At 41.0% G+C, this 14,619-nt stretch overlaps 1 protein-coding gene across 2 annotated transcripts; it reads right to left on the bottom strand.

Moving 5' to 3' along the window:
* Positions 1 to 1,720: 1,720 nt before the first annotated feature.
* LOC309692904 (uncharacterized protein) lies at positions 1,721 to 5,731 on the bottom strand. Of its 2 annotated transcripts, XM_082511783.1 has the most exons (6): positions 4,308 to 5,731; positions 4,145 to 4,179; positions 4,001 to 4,033; positions 2,439 to 2,647; positions 2,117 to 2,277; positions 1,721 to 1,849 (listed from the first exon to the last, which is right to left on the bottom strand). In XM_082511783.1, the coding sequence occupies exons 2-5, from the start codon at positions 4,176 to 4,178 to the stop codon at positions 2,146 to 2,148; spliced, it is 408 nt and encodes a 135-aa protein (XP_082367909.1). In that variant the 5' UTR covers position 4,179; positions 4,308 to 5,731; the 3' UTR covers positions 1,721 to 1,849; positions 2,117 to 2,145. The 2 variants fall into 2 exon arrangements, with proteins under 2 accessions (XP_082367909.1, XP_082367908.1); XM_082511782.1 differs by having other exon boundaries at positions 4,145 to 5,731.
* Between the last annotated feature and the right edge of the window lie 8,888 nt (positions 5,732 to 14,619).

Raw genomic sequence — 14,619 nt, forward strand, 5'->3', positions numbered from 1 at the left:
CACCTATGTCTGGTGGTACGTGGGAAGTCTCCAATATTTTTTTGTTAGGATTAAATAATTGTATATGTCACGGGTGTGCACTAGAAGGGATCCAGATAGCAAGGAAACACTGAATCAACGTTGAGGTGTGACGTTGACCTAACGTTACACTTGCACCCTTTATTGTTATTGAAACGTCAGTTTTTGATATTGAATCAATGTTGAAAGCTGACATTGATTCGACGCTATATTTTCTAATAATGTTGACATCGAAACAATGTCAGATTCTAATATTGAAACACTGTTGAACTATGATGTTGATTTTCCACTTCTTTCGCACAGTTGCTTTTTATTGAAACAACAGTTACTGGAAATCATGACTGGAAATCTACCATTCTTTATAGGTATTTTAATCAATACTAAACTACTGCATGTTTCCATCATATTTAAACCACCTAAACACATAATTGTACTTATTCCTCAAATTGGACACCCTTTATATGTTAAAAAATGTCTCACAATGTATCATGTCAATAGTCCTGGTGTCCTGGATTGTTGATTACCTGACAGGAAGACCACAATATGTACGTCTCCCACAGTGTGTGTCTGACAAGGTGATTAGCAACACAGGGGCACCACAGGGGACTGTCCTCTCCCCCTTCCTCTTCACCCTCTACACCACAGACTTCAGCCACTGCACAGAGACCTGCCATCTTCAGAAGTTTTCTGATGACTCTGCGGTGGTTGGATGCATCAGCAGGGATGATGAGACAGAGTACCGGGCTGTGGTCGACTCCTTTGTCACGTGGTGTGAGCAGAATCATCTGCAGCTCAACGTGGCAAAGACCAAGGAACTGATCGTGGACTTCAGGAAGACCAGGAAACACTTGACCCCTGTTTCAATCCAGGGGGTCAGTGTTGACATTGTGGAGGACTATAAATACCTTGGAGTACACATTGACAATAAACTGGACTGGGCTAAAAACACCACAGCACTTTACAGGAAGGGCCAGAGTCGTCTCTATTTTTTGAGGCGACTGAGGTCCTTCAACATCTGTCAGAAAATGCTGAGGATTTTCTATGAGTCTGTGGTGGCCAGTGCGATCCTCTATGCTGTTGCATGCTGGGGGAGCAGGCTGAGGGTCGCAGATGCCAACAGACTTAATAAACTGATCCGTAAGGCCAGCAATGTTGTGGGGATGGAGCTGGACTCCCTCAAGGTGGTGTCGGAGAGGCGGATGCTGTCCAAGATAAAGACAATGTTGGATAACACCTCCCACCCACTCCATGACATGTTGGTCAGTCACAGGAGCTCGTTCAGTGAGAGACTGAGATTACCGAAAAGCACCACTGAACGACACAGGAAATCATTCCTGCCTGTGGCCATCTCCCTGTACAACGCATCCACTTAACACACTGTTTGCTGCTACAGCTACACATGTTTCTTTTCCAACTATTTATTTATAAGTGACTTATGTATGTATGTATGTATATATATGTATATATTGTACTATTCTTAGTTAGCGTATTGTCTGTCTTGTCTTAATGTTGGTTTAAAATGGAGCACTGTAACAAAAAATAATTTCCCCCAGGGATCAATAAAGTATTCTGATTCTGATTCTGATTCTGATCTAAAAACAGAAAGCATCACACATCATGTAACAGAGAACAGAAAAGAAAAAAAAAGGTCAATAGACATGTATCGTTTGCAAAATATTTTATTAAAAGACAAAGTTTCCTATTAAGATTTCTATGTTTCACGTCACTTTTTAATTTTTACAATCCGGAGCATATCTGAGCCATTTCTGGACTGCTTGAGCAAAGACAAACTCAGACATAGAGTTTGCCCCTACCTGCTGCGTCAGGCCATCTAGGACAAAAATAGACACACACAGAAAAAAAAAGACAAAAAAAGTGAATTAGAGCACATGAATAAGCTCTTGTTAATTGACAAAACAAGCCGAAGACCAAAGACTCCATCTCCAGATTAACCGGACATGAAAGTCTTGTTATTAAGAAAGACAAAGTAATATAGCAAAAACCGGACATAGGAAATGTGAAACACACCCAGCACATCAATTGATCCCTTTATTGTTTACTGTAGGCTCATAAAACTACAATAAATGATAAAACTTACCAAATATGCATCTGCACTGCGCTGTCTCTTTAAATGCCATTTTTTGCTGTCTGGTCCTTGTTTTTTTCCCTGCCCAATTGAGTACCGAGGCCAGCTCGTTTGGCGGTGCGGCAGACTCGCACCTCCAGTGTGGTCCCTCCAATCAAGGCAAAGCGCCTCACCTATAGACACATTTTAAGAGATGGAATTAGCGTGTCTCATGTCTTAAATGTGTACGCAAGTGCTTGTGTGTTTAATCAACAGGCATGTTATGTATTTTAATCAAATCTGATAGCTATTACACTTTATAGTTACAAAGTGTACATAACCTTTATATACTTACCATTGCCTTATTTGCCTCCGGTGATTGAAGAGCTGCCCCTGCATTGTTTAGCTCCTCAATGTTGTGCAAAGGCAAATCCAGAGGCAATACCCCAGCATCTACAGATTCATTGCAGCAGGGATGGCGGTTGGCTCTGACCTCCTCACGGAGTTCGTTAACTGCTCTGGTCAGGTCTGACAGCATCGTTAACATCTTTTGTGAGGTCGCATCTGTTTCAAAGAACAATTCTAGAAAGATTAATGGCTTAAGCAGTGGGAGGCGAAAAACGAATATATCCATAAGTGATGGTGTAACATTCTGCATTCAAATATTACCGTATTTCCCGGACTACAAAGCACACCTGAATATTAGCCGCACAAGCTAAAATCAGTGGAAAATCCTGTTTTGTACATACATTAGCCGCACCTGACCAAAAGCCGCAGGTGTTTCAATGTTGACTTATCATATGTAAGAGAATATGCACAAAGGGAATTGTCAGGAAAGAGATGGCTGTTTGGAGACATCACTTTTATTAATATTTTGAAAAACAAGTTATGGGTACATATTTGCATAACTTTTTAGGTATATGTACAAGTAGCGGTAATTACAAGTACGAAACATGTACTGTGCTTCATAAATGAGTAACAAATGTAGTACATAACAATAACCTGCAGCACACCAGAAAAATAGATTCAGACTACCTTTTAGGCTCAGGTGCAGTGACATGGCTTTAACAAGAAGAAAAGTCAGTCATTCACCACCATCTTCCTGCGCACTAAAACCACCAAAGTCCTCTCCTCCAGTGTCGGATACGAACAGGCTCAGGATGGCTACGTCATCCACTCTCAGCTTCTTTCATTCGTTGTCACTTACAAAACCAAAGAAATCCTCGTTGTCAGTGTCAGAGTCGAACCCCCTCTGAATGCAGCAGTCCAGCCCTTTGAAATCCGTTGGTGATCATGGATGTTTTCACACTTTTCCACGCTGTCAGGTTCCACCGGTGGAGTTGAGCATAACTTGCTTTTCGCAAGTTTATCGCCGCTCGTCATCCACGACTCCCGCTGAACGCGTAGCGTTAATTTGAAGTTTGTTTTTCGCGCTACTTGTACAGCACTATGTTGCCTGGCGAATGGACACGTGACCAACATACCACTCTTGAACCCCGATACTGTGTGTCTGATCACATGCCCTCCTGCCAGTCAACGTAGTGCCGTACAACAGCGGAACAAACAAAATAAATCCTCTTACGATATCACAAAAATCTTGGACAATCCATAAAAAAGCTGCAACTGACTAAAAGCCGCAGGGTTCAAAGCTTGTGCAAAAAGTAGCGGCTTATAGCCCGACAATTACGGTAGTTGTAACTGTTAAAAGTGTTTACTAGTTTTTGCCTGTCACATATATTTGATATTTGTATATGTAGCTTGCCATCACCAGTGTGTGAATGTGTGTGTGATTGGGTGGATGACTGAATGTGTAAAGCGCTTTGGGGTCCTTAGAGACTAGTAAAAGCGCTATACAAATATAGGCCATTTACCATTTATACCATGTAAACTGTGAAATTCCAAGATTTTCAAACTTGCCTTGTAATAGTGGCCTCACAGAGTCTCTGGAATCTACAGAAAAAAAATCACAACAAGATGACATTCAGGAGTATAAATTGGTGTTTTGAAGATAAGAGTACAATGACATTGTGATGCAGCTTTAAAACTATTTTAAAAGCATACCATCTATAGGGAAGACATCGACATCAGACTGCATGCTGGGGAGATTGCAAAGCTGTGTCGGAAAGTCATGTACGCATGCAACGTAAAGTTAGGTGAGCATGCAACGTACAGTCACGTGGGCATGCCGCGTGAGCATTCGAACTGAGTCTAAAGTTTTGGTTACCTGGAGGGATGTACCACTGTGAGAGGGGTGCTGTGGAATAGTCCAAGTGATCCCTGCTGTAATTTCCCAGTCAACTATACATAAATTGCACGTCGACATGATTTTTTAAAGCTGGTGAACTAGACCAGAAATCATTGATAACAAAAGAACAATAAATCTACTTTCTCCGGTACTTTATACCCGCTCAGTTGCAATGCAATTTAACGCTCAACTACAAATCAATGGCTTTTTGATGGTGACCGGCGCGGAATGATGGTCAACTATAAATAGACATTTTCTCGATGTTGTTGTTGCCACCTGGTCGACTACAAATAGATCAAATATCAATGACAAAAAAACAACGGTAAATCAACATCATTACAATGTCCCTATAGTAAGACCGTCGGTTTACCACAGTATTTCAATGTTGTTATAAGATTGGCATTTCAACCCTGACCGTAACGACGGATCGGATGAAAAATCAACATCAATTCAATGTCGTCTTGCTATCTGGGGAAGCCCATATAAACAGATTTAAGGTATTTAAGCAGCCCTTTCCTGCCCAGTCCGACCAGGCTAAAGCTATTACAAAAGCTACTGGGGTGTTTAGCTGCAGATGAGAGGCTGTATTCCATTGTCCAAAACAAGGGGTTTAAACTATGATGAAGGTGCTTGAGCCATGCCATGATATCCCGTTGCGCATCCACTTTAATGGCAAGATCATTCCAGGCATGTATGAGCAGGAAAAGATTTAAGTTATGGCTGAACTGTCCCAGGCATCTTCTATTGCCCTAACCCATACAAATGGGTGGACCTCCAGGTCAACGGAAAGCTACGTGACCGTGACAGCTCATTATATCACACCGGAGTGCGATATAATGAGCGGTATTATTGTAGGGTCTACCTTACAATATAAAGCACCTTGAGGCGACTGTTGTTGTGATTTGGCGGTTTATAAATAAAATTGAATTGAATTGAGTGGTAGATACAAAGCCCTATACTGACCTATATTGTACCATATTTTTTTTTTTAATAATTGCGTGGACTGAGCCTAGAGTTTAATGTTTTTAACAGGCAAAACATACTTCAATAAGTAAAAAAGTAAATGTTCAATTTTTGTCTTTTTCTTTTTTTACTGATCCGAAAATTGATCTGATCCATGACTTAAAACCGTGATCCGATCCGAGCCGTGAGAGTTTTGATCCGTTGCACCACTACAAAACAGTGAGGAAATATGATTTGAATTATATCAAGTTTGGATTCTTTTTGGAGTGGCATAGAAGATGACCCCACGCTTAGTGTGTGGCGAAGTTCTTAGCAATGAATGCATGTAACCATCAGTGTTGGGTAAGTTACTTTAAATTAGTAAATGGTAAATGGCCTGTATTTGTATAGCGCATTACTAGTCCCTAAGGACCCCAAAGCGCTTTACACATCCAGTCATCCACCCATTCACACACTGGTGATGGTAAGCTACATTGTAGCCACAGCTGCCCTGGGGCGCACTGACAGAGGCGAGGCTGCCGGACACTGGCGCCACCGGGCCCTCTGACCACCACCAGTAGGCAACAGGTGGCAAGTGTCTTGCCCAAGGACACAACGACCGAGGCTGTCTGAGCCGGGGCTCGAACTGGCAACCTTCCGATTACAAGACGAACATGTTAAAAATAACTGAACTCTTGAGCCACGATCGCCAGCTCTACGGGAAGAAGTTCCTCCTGCGCACACACCATGCGTCCCTCACTTGGCTGCTCAGCTTTAAAGAACCGGAGGGACAGCTAGCCCGGTGGTTGGAGACATTGCAAGATTACCACTTTGAGGTTCGTCACTGGGTCGAGGCTCCCAGTTGTTGTAGTCGCGGGTTCGTCTGTGTGTCTACCCCTGTATTTCTGCCGTGTGTTTCTCCATGTTCCAAGGTTTCACACCTCAGGTTTTCATGTTTCAAGTTTCTCATTGCAGGTTTTTGTTCTTTTCATTGTTATTTTGTAGCTGTTCCCAGTTTAGGTTTTTGTTTGCATAGTTCCCTGCAATGCTCTGCTTTGGTTTTTATTTTGCCTTTCATTGTTAATAAATTTTCTCACAACTACGCTATTGTCCATGCTTGCGTTTGGGTTCAAATCCTCCTCCTCCAGACGATCTGCCACGCAGATCATGACAAGGTGACAGTCAGCAGAGTTTTAGGACAGTTGTCTACCAGTTGTGTATGGCAGTTGTCTGCGGTTTAATAGGCGAGTGGGTCTATCACATGCTTTGCCATGTGACTGGGCTGGGCAGACATCTCCAAAATCATTGAAGCACTTTTGGAAATAGGACAAACCAACCAGATATCTGAAGATTAAACCGCTACATTTTCAGCTAAAACAATTTTAAAGGGGTAATAGGGTATTTCAAAGCACGGTTCAGTTATTTTCAACATGTTCATAGTTGTTGTTGAGAAACGCCACCAGGCCAAAGCAATGGTTTTGACTCAATCAGCATTAACCTCGCCTCCTGACTTTGATGGGTGAGGCTGACAGATAATATTAATTCAAGAACAAAGCCACAGGGTCAGGACGGCCAAAATGAAATAAATAAATACATAATTAAATAATTAAATGTGTCATTAATTAAATAAAAATTGAAATAAAGAAATAATTGATTAAATGTTTTAAATTGAATGAATAGGCATTTAATAAATTATTTAAATATTGATTTAATTCATTCATTCAAATGTTATTAATTAATAAAAGATGTATTATTTATTTAATGGCGTATTTAATTTATTTATTTTGTCACTCCTGGCCCTCCATTTTACCAGACCAGAGGCTCACTTTCCATTCAAAACATCCTCCAGTCAGCTTGGGTCCTCATTCTTCTATAATTCCTCTGCCACCGCAGACATGACACAGATAAGATAAAATAAGAACTCCATTGATTCCTCTTGGGGAAATTCACTTGTCACAGGAGCAATAAAAAGTTATGAAAACGGACAAAAGAGTAGAAAAAAATATAACATGTAATATCAAGACAAGCAAAAAATACAAATAGAAAACCAAAGACAAAAGTCAATTACAGTGGTCCCTCGCTATAACCTGGTTCACCTTTTGCGGCCTCGCTGTTTCGTGGATTTTTTTGTGCAATTTTGCATGCTTTTTTGTTTGTTTGTTTGCATTGTGTTCTGCGTCCTGATCGGCTGTAGACCACTGTCAATCAATCTCCTCCGTTCTGTGTCTTCGGTCCTGTAAAAAATGCATTCAGCTTGTCAAATTTACATAAATCTTTGATTGCTGGCAGTGTGACTCTGAAGTGCTGTACTGTATGTTTGTAAGTTTTTTCCCCAACGAACACAACAATGTCGACGAAATGTTTTTTACCGTTAAAGGAACCTGCGGTAGCACCCAACAGGCGGGGGAAGATGCAAACCATCGCACAAAAAGTTAAAGCTAAAGGAAGATAGAACTTATCACACTTTCAACTCATTATAAACGATTAAAAAATCCAACAAATAACAAAAATGAACACCAGATAAAGAAAAGTGAATGGTCCAAAATGTGCTCCAGTCAGACATTAAACTTCAGTAAAATTATGCAGTAATGAAACTTAACTTTAATCTGAGCCAAACCGATTTTCTCAGTTGTAAATAAAAAAGTGAACTAAACGTTACCCAACAGAACCTGAATGAATTATGTCCAGTGTTTAACATCTACTGAAGCAAATTAGTTTGACTTTCATTTGGCCTGCACTACACCTTGTAATATAATTTTAATTGCTATAGAAATACATTTTGACTTGACACTGACTGCTAAAACTCAGAGAAGCTGTGTGCTGGTAACCGGATATCAGCCGCTGATAAAGTGCTCTGTAGTGTCCATCTCCTCCTTTTAAATCCTGTTTGTCATCTTTAACCCACATCAGTCACTCTAAGAGAAACACAAGCTCCAGCACTTTTGCGCTCAGAAAACAAACTACATTTAGGTCTACTTAATTTGTGCACAAATTTGCGTTATATTGAGCAGTTGCCCACGTTAAACTGCAACTATCACCAGGTGATGTGTTTCCAGATTCAGCAGCAGGTGTTTAACAGCTGACAGGTGAGCAGGAAGTACTGTATGCATGTAAACTGAGGGAATATCAAGCTGGTTAGTGGTGCCGTGAGGAAAATGTCGGCTTGTTATTTACAGAAACATGGAGACACAAGACAAGGCAAAATTTTAATTAAAATCATTATTCCTTCATTGTTGTCTGAAGATAATATTGATGCATCTATGCATTTGTCTAAGCATCTGGAACACGGAGAGTGGAATATGTAAACATATCTAACTGGTTAATGTAAAAAAAAAAACAGTTAGCCTGGAACACCGAGACTGTGAGCTCGGTACACTGTCAGCTGACTGTTAGCAGAGCTAGCAGCATCATCGAAAACATCGTTGCACTTTTGAAGTTTTAATTTGAAGTAAAATGAATAGGAGTCCATTACTGTATATAGTAACTATTAAGTCTAATATACCCTAGTACAGTGGTCCCCAACCTTTTTTGCGCCACGGACCGGTTTATACCCAACAATATTTTCATGGACCGGCCTTTAAGGTGTCGCGGATAAATACAAAAAAATAAAACTAGTACCGGTACCGAAAAAAAGATTTATTCATAACACACGTGAAAAGACCAAGGAAAACCGAGTAAACGATAAAAACGATAACAAAATAACGCTGAAAACCGATTAAAACCCTGAAAACTATACATTTCACACCTGAGCCTCAACTCTCGCGGCCCGGTACCAAACGGCTCACGGACCGGTACCGGTCCGAGGCCCGGGTGTTGGGGACCGCTGCCCTAGTAAGCTATAGTACTTTGGGAAGGCTGTGCAGTCTGCAATTCTGTTGAAGAAAGATGTTGAATCTATTTAATTATTTTTGAAAAATAATTGGTTTCTGTGCAATTTTTTCCACACTGCATCCAATTAAGGTTGATTATGTCGATTATTATTATTATTATTTTTTTTTTTTCGCCTGTCCCATTTGGTTCTTTAGCCATCGGAATTGTTGTCTGAAGACCAACAAGGATGCCCAATGGATTTACTTTGCCAAATGGATCATCGTGGCATTGCCGTATTGGTCCATTTGGTCGATCTTTGTTTTTATTATTTATTATATTTTATTTTCAGATGTTACCGACGGGACAGACATGAGTGAGAGATAGGAAAGGGAGAAAGAAAGAGGAAGGAAAGGAAAAACAGAAGGGGAGAGGGACAGTGAGAAAGGGGGGGAGAAAAAAAAATAAAAATCTCCTGGATCACCTGTTGAGAGAAGAATAGAAAACAAGCAAAAAAAAAGACAAAAAAACCAAAAACAAAGCAACATACTAAACACAACACCATCGCATTAATCTAGCTAAGTGTAAACAGCAGTAAATACTAAATATTCAATGTTGTTGTGCAGCACGCAGGACAGATGTGCTTCGAAGTAGCAGCCAAGAAAGGTGTAATTTGGGTCTACGAGCAGTGAACACCCGTGTGCATACCTGTGTGGATCAGCGCGCTTGTATTCCAAAGGTTTCTCCATGTAACGATCTGCTAGGGAGTGTGGGGGGGCCACAGCCCCGTCCTCCAGGGCGTGAAGCAGGTATGGAGGAGATCAAAACTCCAGACATCCAGAGGCCCCCAGAACACAAGAGACCATGGAAGACCAACAGAGGGGCAGCCGCGCCACTGTTCCAGTAAGAGCTGAGGAGAGTCCCAGATGAGGGTTCACTCAGCAGCCGCGGAGCAGAAGCCAGGGGGAGTTGCAGTGACGCGCCCGTGAGCTCCGCCGGCCGCCAGCTGTGCCTGAGTGACCGAGCCCCAGGCCGAGAGGCCGGGGGCACCCCACCCCCGAAGGGGCCCGAGCGAGCCCCAGGCTCCAGGCCCCGATAAGCGGCCGCCAAGGAGTGAGCCGGTGTGTACCTGGACGCCCACCCCCAGACACAAAGAACCACCAACGCACCGACACCTGAGGGAGTCCGCCACCGGCAGGGGAAGTGGTGGTAGGTGGAGATAGGCCTCCAAACCTTGGAGGGCCTGAGGTGTCCCCAGAGAGGTGGCGTCTGGTACCCAACCTGACATATAGACACAGACATACAGGCACACACAGACACAAACATCCATTCCCACCCTCATGCTCTCATATACACTTACTCCACACTCAACCAACGTGGAGACAGACATAAAGAGACGCTGTACACACGATCACACTCCCCAAGCGTACTCTACAAACCGGGTCTAGGTACCCTTGCCCCTGGAGGGGGGAACTGCACCCAGACCCAGGTGGTGTTACCCTTTTCCCTGCGGTGGGGAGAGGCAGACCACCCCGACTCCGTAGCAGCAGGGAGGCCCCACACCCCAGACCGCAGTCGCTCCCCACCCCCGTTCTCTCCAGCAGGCCGCAGAGAACGGGGGTGGGAGAAGACTCCAAACCTCCCTCCACCCGCTCATTGTAGTGTTGATGCATATGTGTTCTAAGGTGTAATTAAAACCCAGGAGGGCATGGAGCTACCTGCCAAGGAGCAGCAGGTAAGCGCATAGTCCCTCCTGATAGCCCTCAATGTCTAAGTGTATTTAAAATTGAGAGGTGGGCAACGACGCCAGGGGTGAGGTGTACACCCTGATGGTGATTTGGACTCCGTGATTGTGCCCACCCCCAAGATCCTATATGTATGTGTAATGAGAGTGTGAATAATGTGAATGTCTAAGTTGTGGGATAAAATTATTATGTCGATTAAGTGGTTCCCTTTTTTTAATTAATTAATTTATTTTTTTGTTGCTGGGAGTTGGAACCCTATTAGTTAGGTTGTTTAATATTTCCACTAAGTACTCTTTAAAATACCAGAATAGGGAGGATGGTGTAGGTTTAAGTTTATTAGATTGATTAGTATTGTGAAACTATGAACTATTTTTTTTACATACAGGTATAACAGAATAGCTTTATTGTTGTTGTTGTTTTTTTAAACTTGAGTATGAACTTATACAAAATGCAGCAAGATATAAAAAAAAAACATTTTTATTGATTAAAAAACACTATATCGGATTCATGTCGGTATCGGCAGATATCCAAATTTATGATATCGGTATCGGACATAAAAAGGTGGTATCGTGCCGTCTCTAAGCTGAACACAGCAGTGTCCTCAAATAACCACCACTGAATGCACAAAAATGTCCAGCATTGAAAATGATGCAGCAGACCACACCGCATGCCGCTGCTGTCAACTAAAAAAGGAAACTGGATCTGCATGTATGAGAGAATCAGTCTGTGGTGGTGAAGTTTTCTTTGGTTGATCTAATATCATCTTAGTGGTTTGAATGCCATATCTTGAAGAACAGCACACCTCTCAAAACGCCGCAATGAGCAACACTCACACATCACCACACTGGAGCATCTCACACTGAAATAAAATGCCACACAAACATTACTGCAGTCTAACAGCCGTTTCCACAATAATGATAAAAGCATCATTCAAAAAAGAAAAATGTATCTCAAATTTGTTTGGGAGTTATGGCGCTGAGTTTGTCAGGCTTAATCAACTCATTTAGCAAATCATAATCCAGTAAACAGAACTGAAGTGTGGCTGAGCAGTGATTGATTTTTTGGATGTGCAGCCGTCACCTGTAATGTGGAAAAGGATCACAACCTCCAAAGTCAGAGTTTTTAAAGAGTTTTTAATACAGTGTTCCTGATAAAGTGCTCAGTTACTTTATAGATGACTGATATATATGACACTAGATATTGTTTACCTTTAATTTCTTTATCAGAAGTCTAAAAAGAACAAATGTTATGTAGTTTGATAGCAAATACTGTTGCACTAAAATATCTTAGAACAATGTCACGTACACCTTTTAAGTACAGTTTACATCATTTATAAATGTAATACATAAATAAATGTATATCTATATGAATCTGATTTTTTCTTTGAAGCATGTTGCCATTTCGTGACTGCAGGAAGGTTAGCAGATGTCATGGCCTTTAACTTCAAGCAGTTGAGGTTTTGGTAAGGAACATTTCTGGGAGACATCATTTTCACATCACAGTTTCTGAACCACAAAGAGGTGCACCTAGACGAGAGGAAGTTGAAAGCAGGTCGGTAAGAATTCTTTTAAATCTTTTTGTGTTTTTGTAAGTGGTTACTTAGAAATAGGTCATAGCGTTTACAGAACTCCCACTCTCTGCTGGTTTTCTAAATGTGTGGTGTTAATATAAAAATTACTTGAATATAAACTTACAGAGTGCAGTAAGTTTTTTTTATATTTATATAAGATATTTAAAGAAAGACTAATCGATGTTTATATTTTAAACGTCTTTGATTCGATATAAAAAAACACTGGAGAACAGACACTACATAAAACGACACAGTTGTAAAAGAATCCACTAAAGACATATTAGAAGGGGCTTCCCAGATTAAGAAATTACCAGATACTGAGGTGGGACTTTATCACTTGCAGGTGGAGATGTGTGCTCTGAAGTCGATTAGGTCACACGTGAAAAACAGGAGTCTGAGTCATTCTCACCTTGAAACCTCAAAGACCCAGTGTGCACAAGCGTACATTAAACCCTTAATGCCACCATCACCCCCTGTAATTTAAGATTACACTTCTTAAATGCTCACACCCAGTGTTTGTCATATTTGAAAGACAAATTAACTCATGCCAATTAAAATTTCATTGATTCAAAACATACAAGGAGGCTAAAAGCTCTATTTAAGAATTTAATGCTGTATCTATAGCAACTAATACTTGTATTATTAACAACTTCATTAATGGTATTAAAATTGATATTATGCTTCCAACTGGCTTGATAACACGGAGCTGAAATATCACCCACTAATATAGTTTGAATATGTTACAAGTAGAAGGAGTGATGGGAACACTGTTGTCTATAAAAACATTTTTAGTTTGTTTCTGCTCTGAGGTATGTTGAAAAACAGCCCCACACTGTGATGTTCCCATCTCCAGACTTCACAGTTGGTGCGGTGTTTTGATGTTCCTAAGGCAACATACAGTGCCTTCTGACCTAACATGGTTTGTGTATTATGACATCCAAAGACTAATTTTGGTCTCATCTGATGAGACTATATTCTCCTAGTATTTCACAGGCTGGTTAAATGTTCTTCAGTAAACCTTAAACACACCTCAATGGAGTCTTGCGCGTTGAGCGTGCATACAGGCCATGTCGCTGGAATTGTACCTGCTGACCTTCATGTCTAGCTCTCCACAAACGCTCCTTGGCTCCTGGATAACTCTTCTGATAATTATTTTCACTTCTGTCTGAAGTTTTGCGAGGAGCACGTGGTTGTGGTGGGATTATGGCCCCAACAGCGCTCACTGGAACATTCACTGGTTTAAAAGTTTTGCAACAATAAGGTTGTGAAGATCTTGAGAGAGCTTGTTGGTTTTACCCATTATGAGATGTTTCTTGTGTGACACCTTGGTAATGAGACAGTTTTTTTAGGTCATCAGTTGGGACTGAACCAGCTGATTTCAGCTGGAGTCAAGACACTCGATGCATTTTTACACTTCCCTTTCTTTATGCGTTCAGTGCTTTTTCACTACGCCATTTCACATAATTTATGAACATCTAAGGTTTGATTTTTTTTTTTGGCATGTGTGGATTGGATGGGTTGTTACCTACATCTGGTGAAAGGTTCATGTCAATGGCACCTTTAGAATCATATTTACTTAGAAAAGAATGTCATGATTTCTGTTGTTTCTATTTTCTTTTCCTAAATTTAGTCTGTTTTCACAAAAAAGTGGGTCCAATGAATGACATCTATCTTTCACACACACCAGCATAAAAATCAGGATGTCCATTAGGAGTTAAAGGAGAAATCTAAGGAGCTAAAGATGGTGTTGGTGTAAATCCAGGATGTTTTACTGTCTCAGGTTTTATGCATGAGTATTTAATTTAAAAAATAAAATCTAGTCTTCTAGGTTTTAAAATCACGAGATGAAGAACAACATGTCATATTACAGAGGTTTTTTTTTTAAAACAAAACAAAAAACAAGCAAAAATGTAGAAGCAGTGTGAGAAATAACTTCACCCATGATTCAGTAGCATGCGCTTTGGCAACAATAAACTAAGAAATAATGGTTTTCTGCATGACTTTATCAGTTCTCACATTGTTTTGGAGGAATTTCAGTCCACTCTTCTCCACCACTACCTTTAAGCTTTAAGTAGAAATAAGTCATTTGCACTGATATGCTGTATCTGGCCTTCACCAAACAAGGCTCTGGGCATTATGGCCAAACGCTTAAGTCTCGTCTGTCCAAAAGACATTGTTCCAGAACTCTTCAGGTTTGCTCAGATGCAACTTTGCAAACCTGAGCAGC

This window comes from Aulonocara stuartgranti (genome assembly GCF_965226115.1).
Source record: "Aulonocara stuartgranti genome assembly, chromosome: 17".
Taxonomy (NCBI): Eukaryota; Metazoa; Chordata; class Actinopteri; order Cichliformes; family Cichlidae; genus Aulonocara; species Aulonocara stuartgranti.

Coding starts and splice junctions, on each gene's coding strand:
- LOC309692904 (XM_082511783.1), bottom strand. CDS start 4,178: ATGCAGTCTGATGTCGATGTCTTCCCTATAGATG. Junction 4,034..4,144: donor CGATGTCTTCCCTATAGATG/GTATGCTTTTAA, acceptor TTTTTTCTGTAG/ATTCCAGAGACTCTGTGAGG. Junction 2,278..2,438: donor CGGAGGCAAATAAGGCAATG/GTAAGTATATAA, acceptor ATGTGTCTATAG/GTGAGGCGCTTTGCCTTGAT.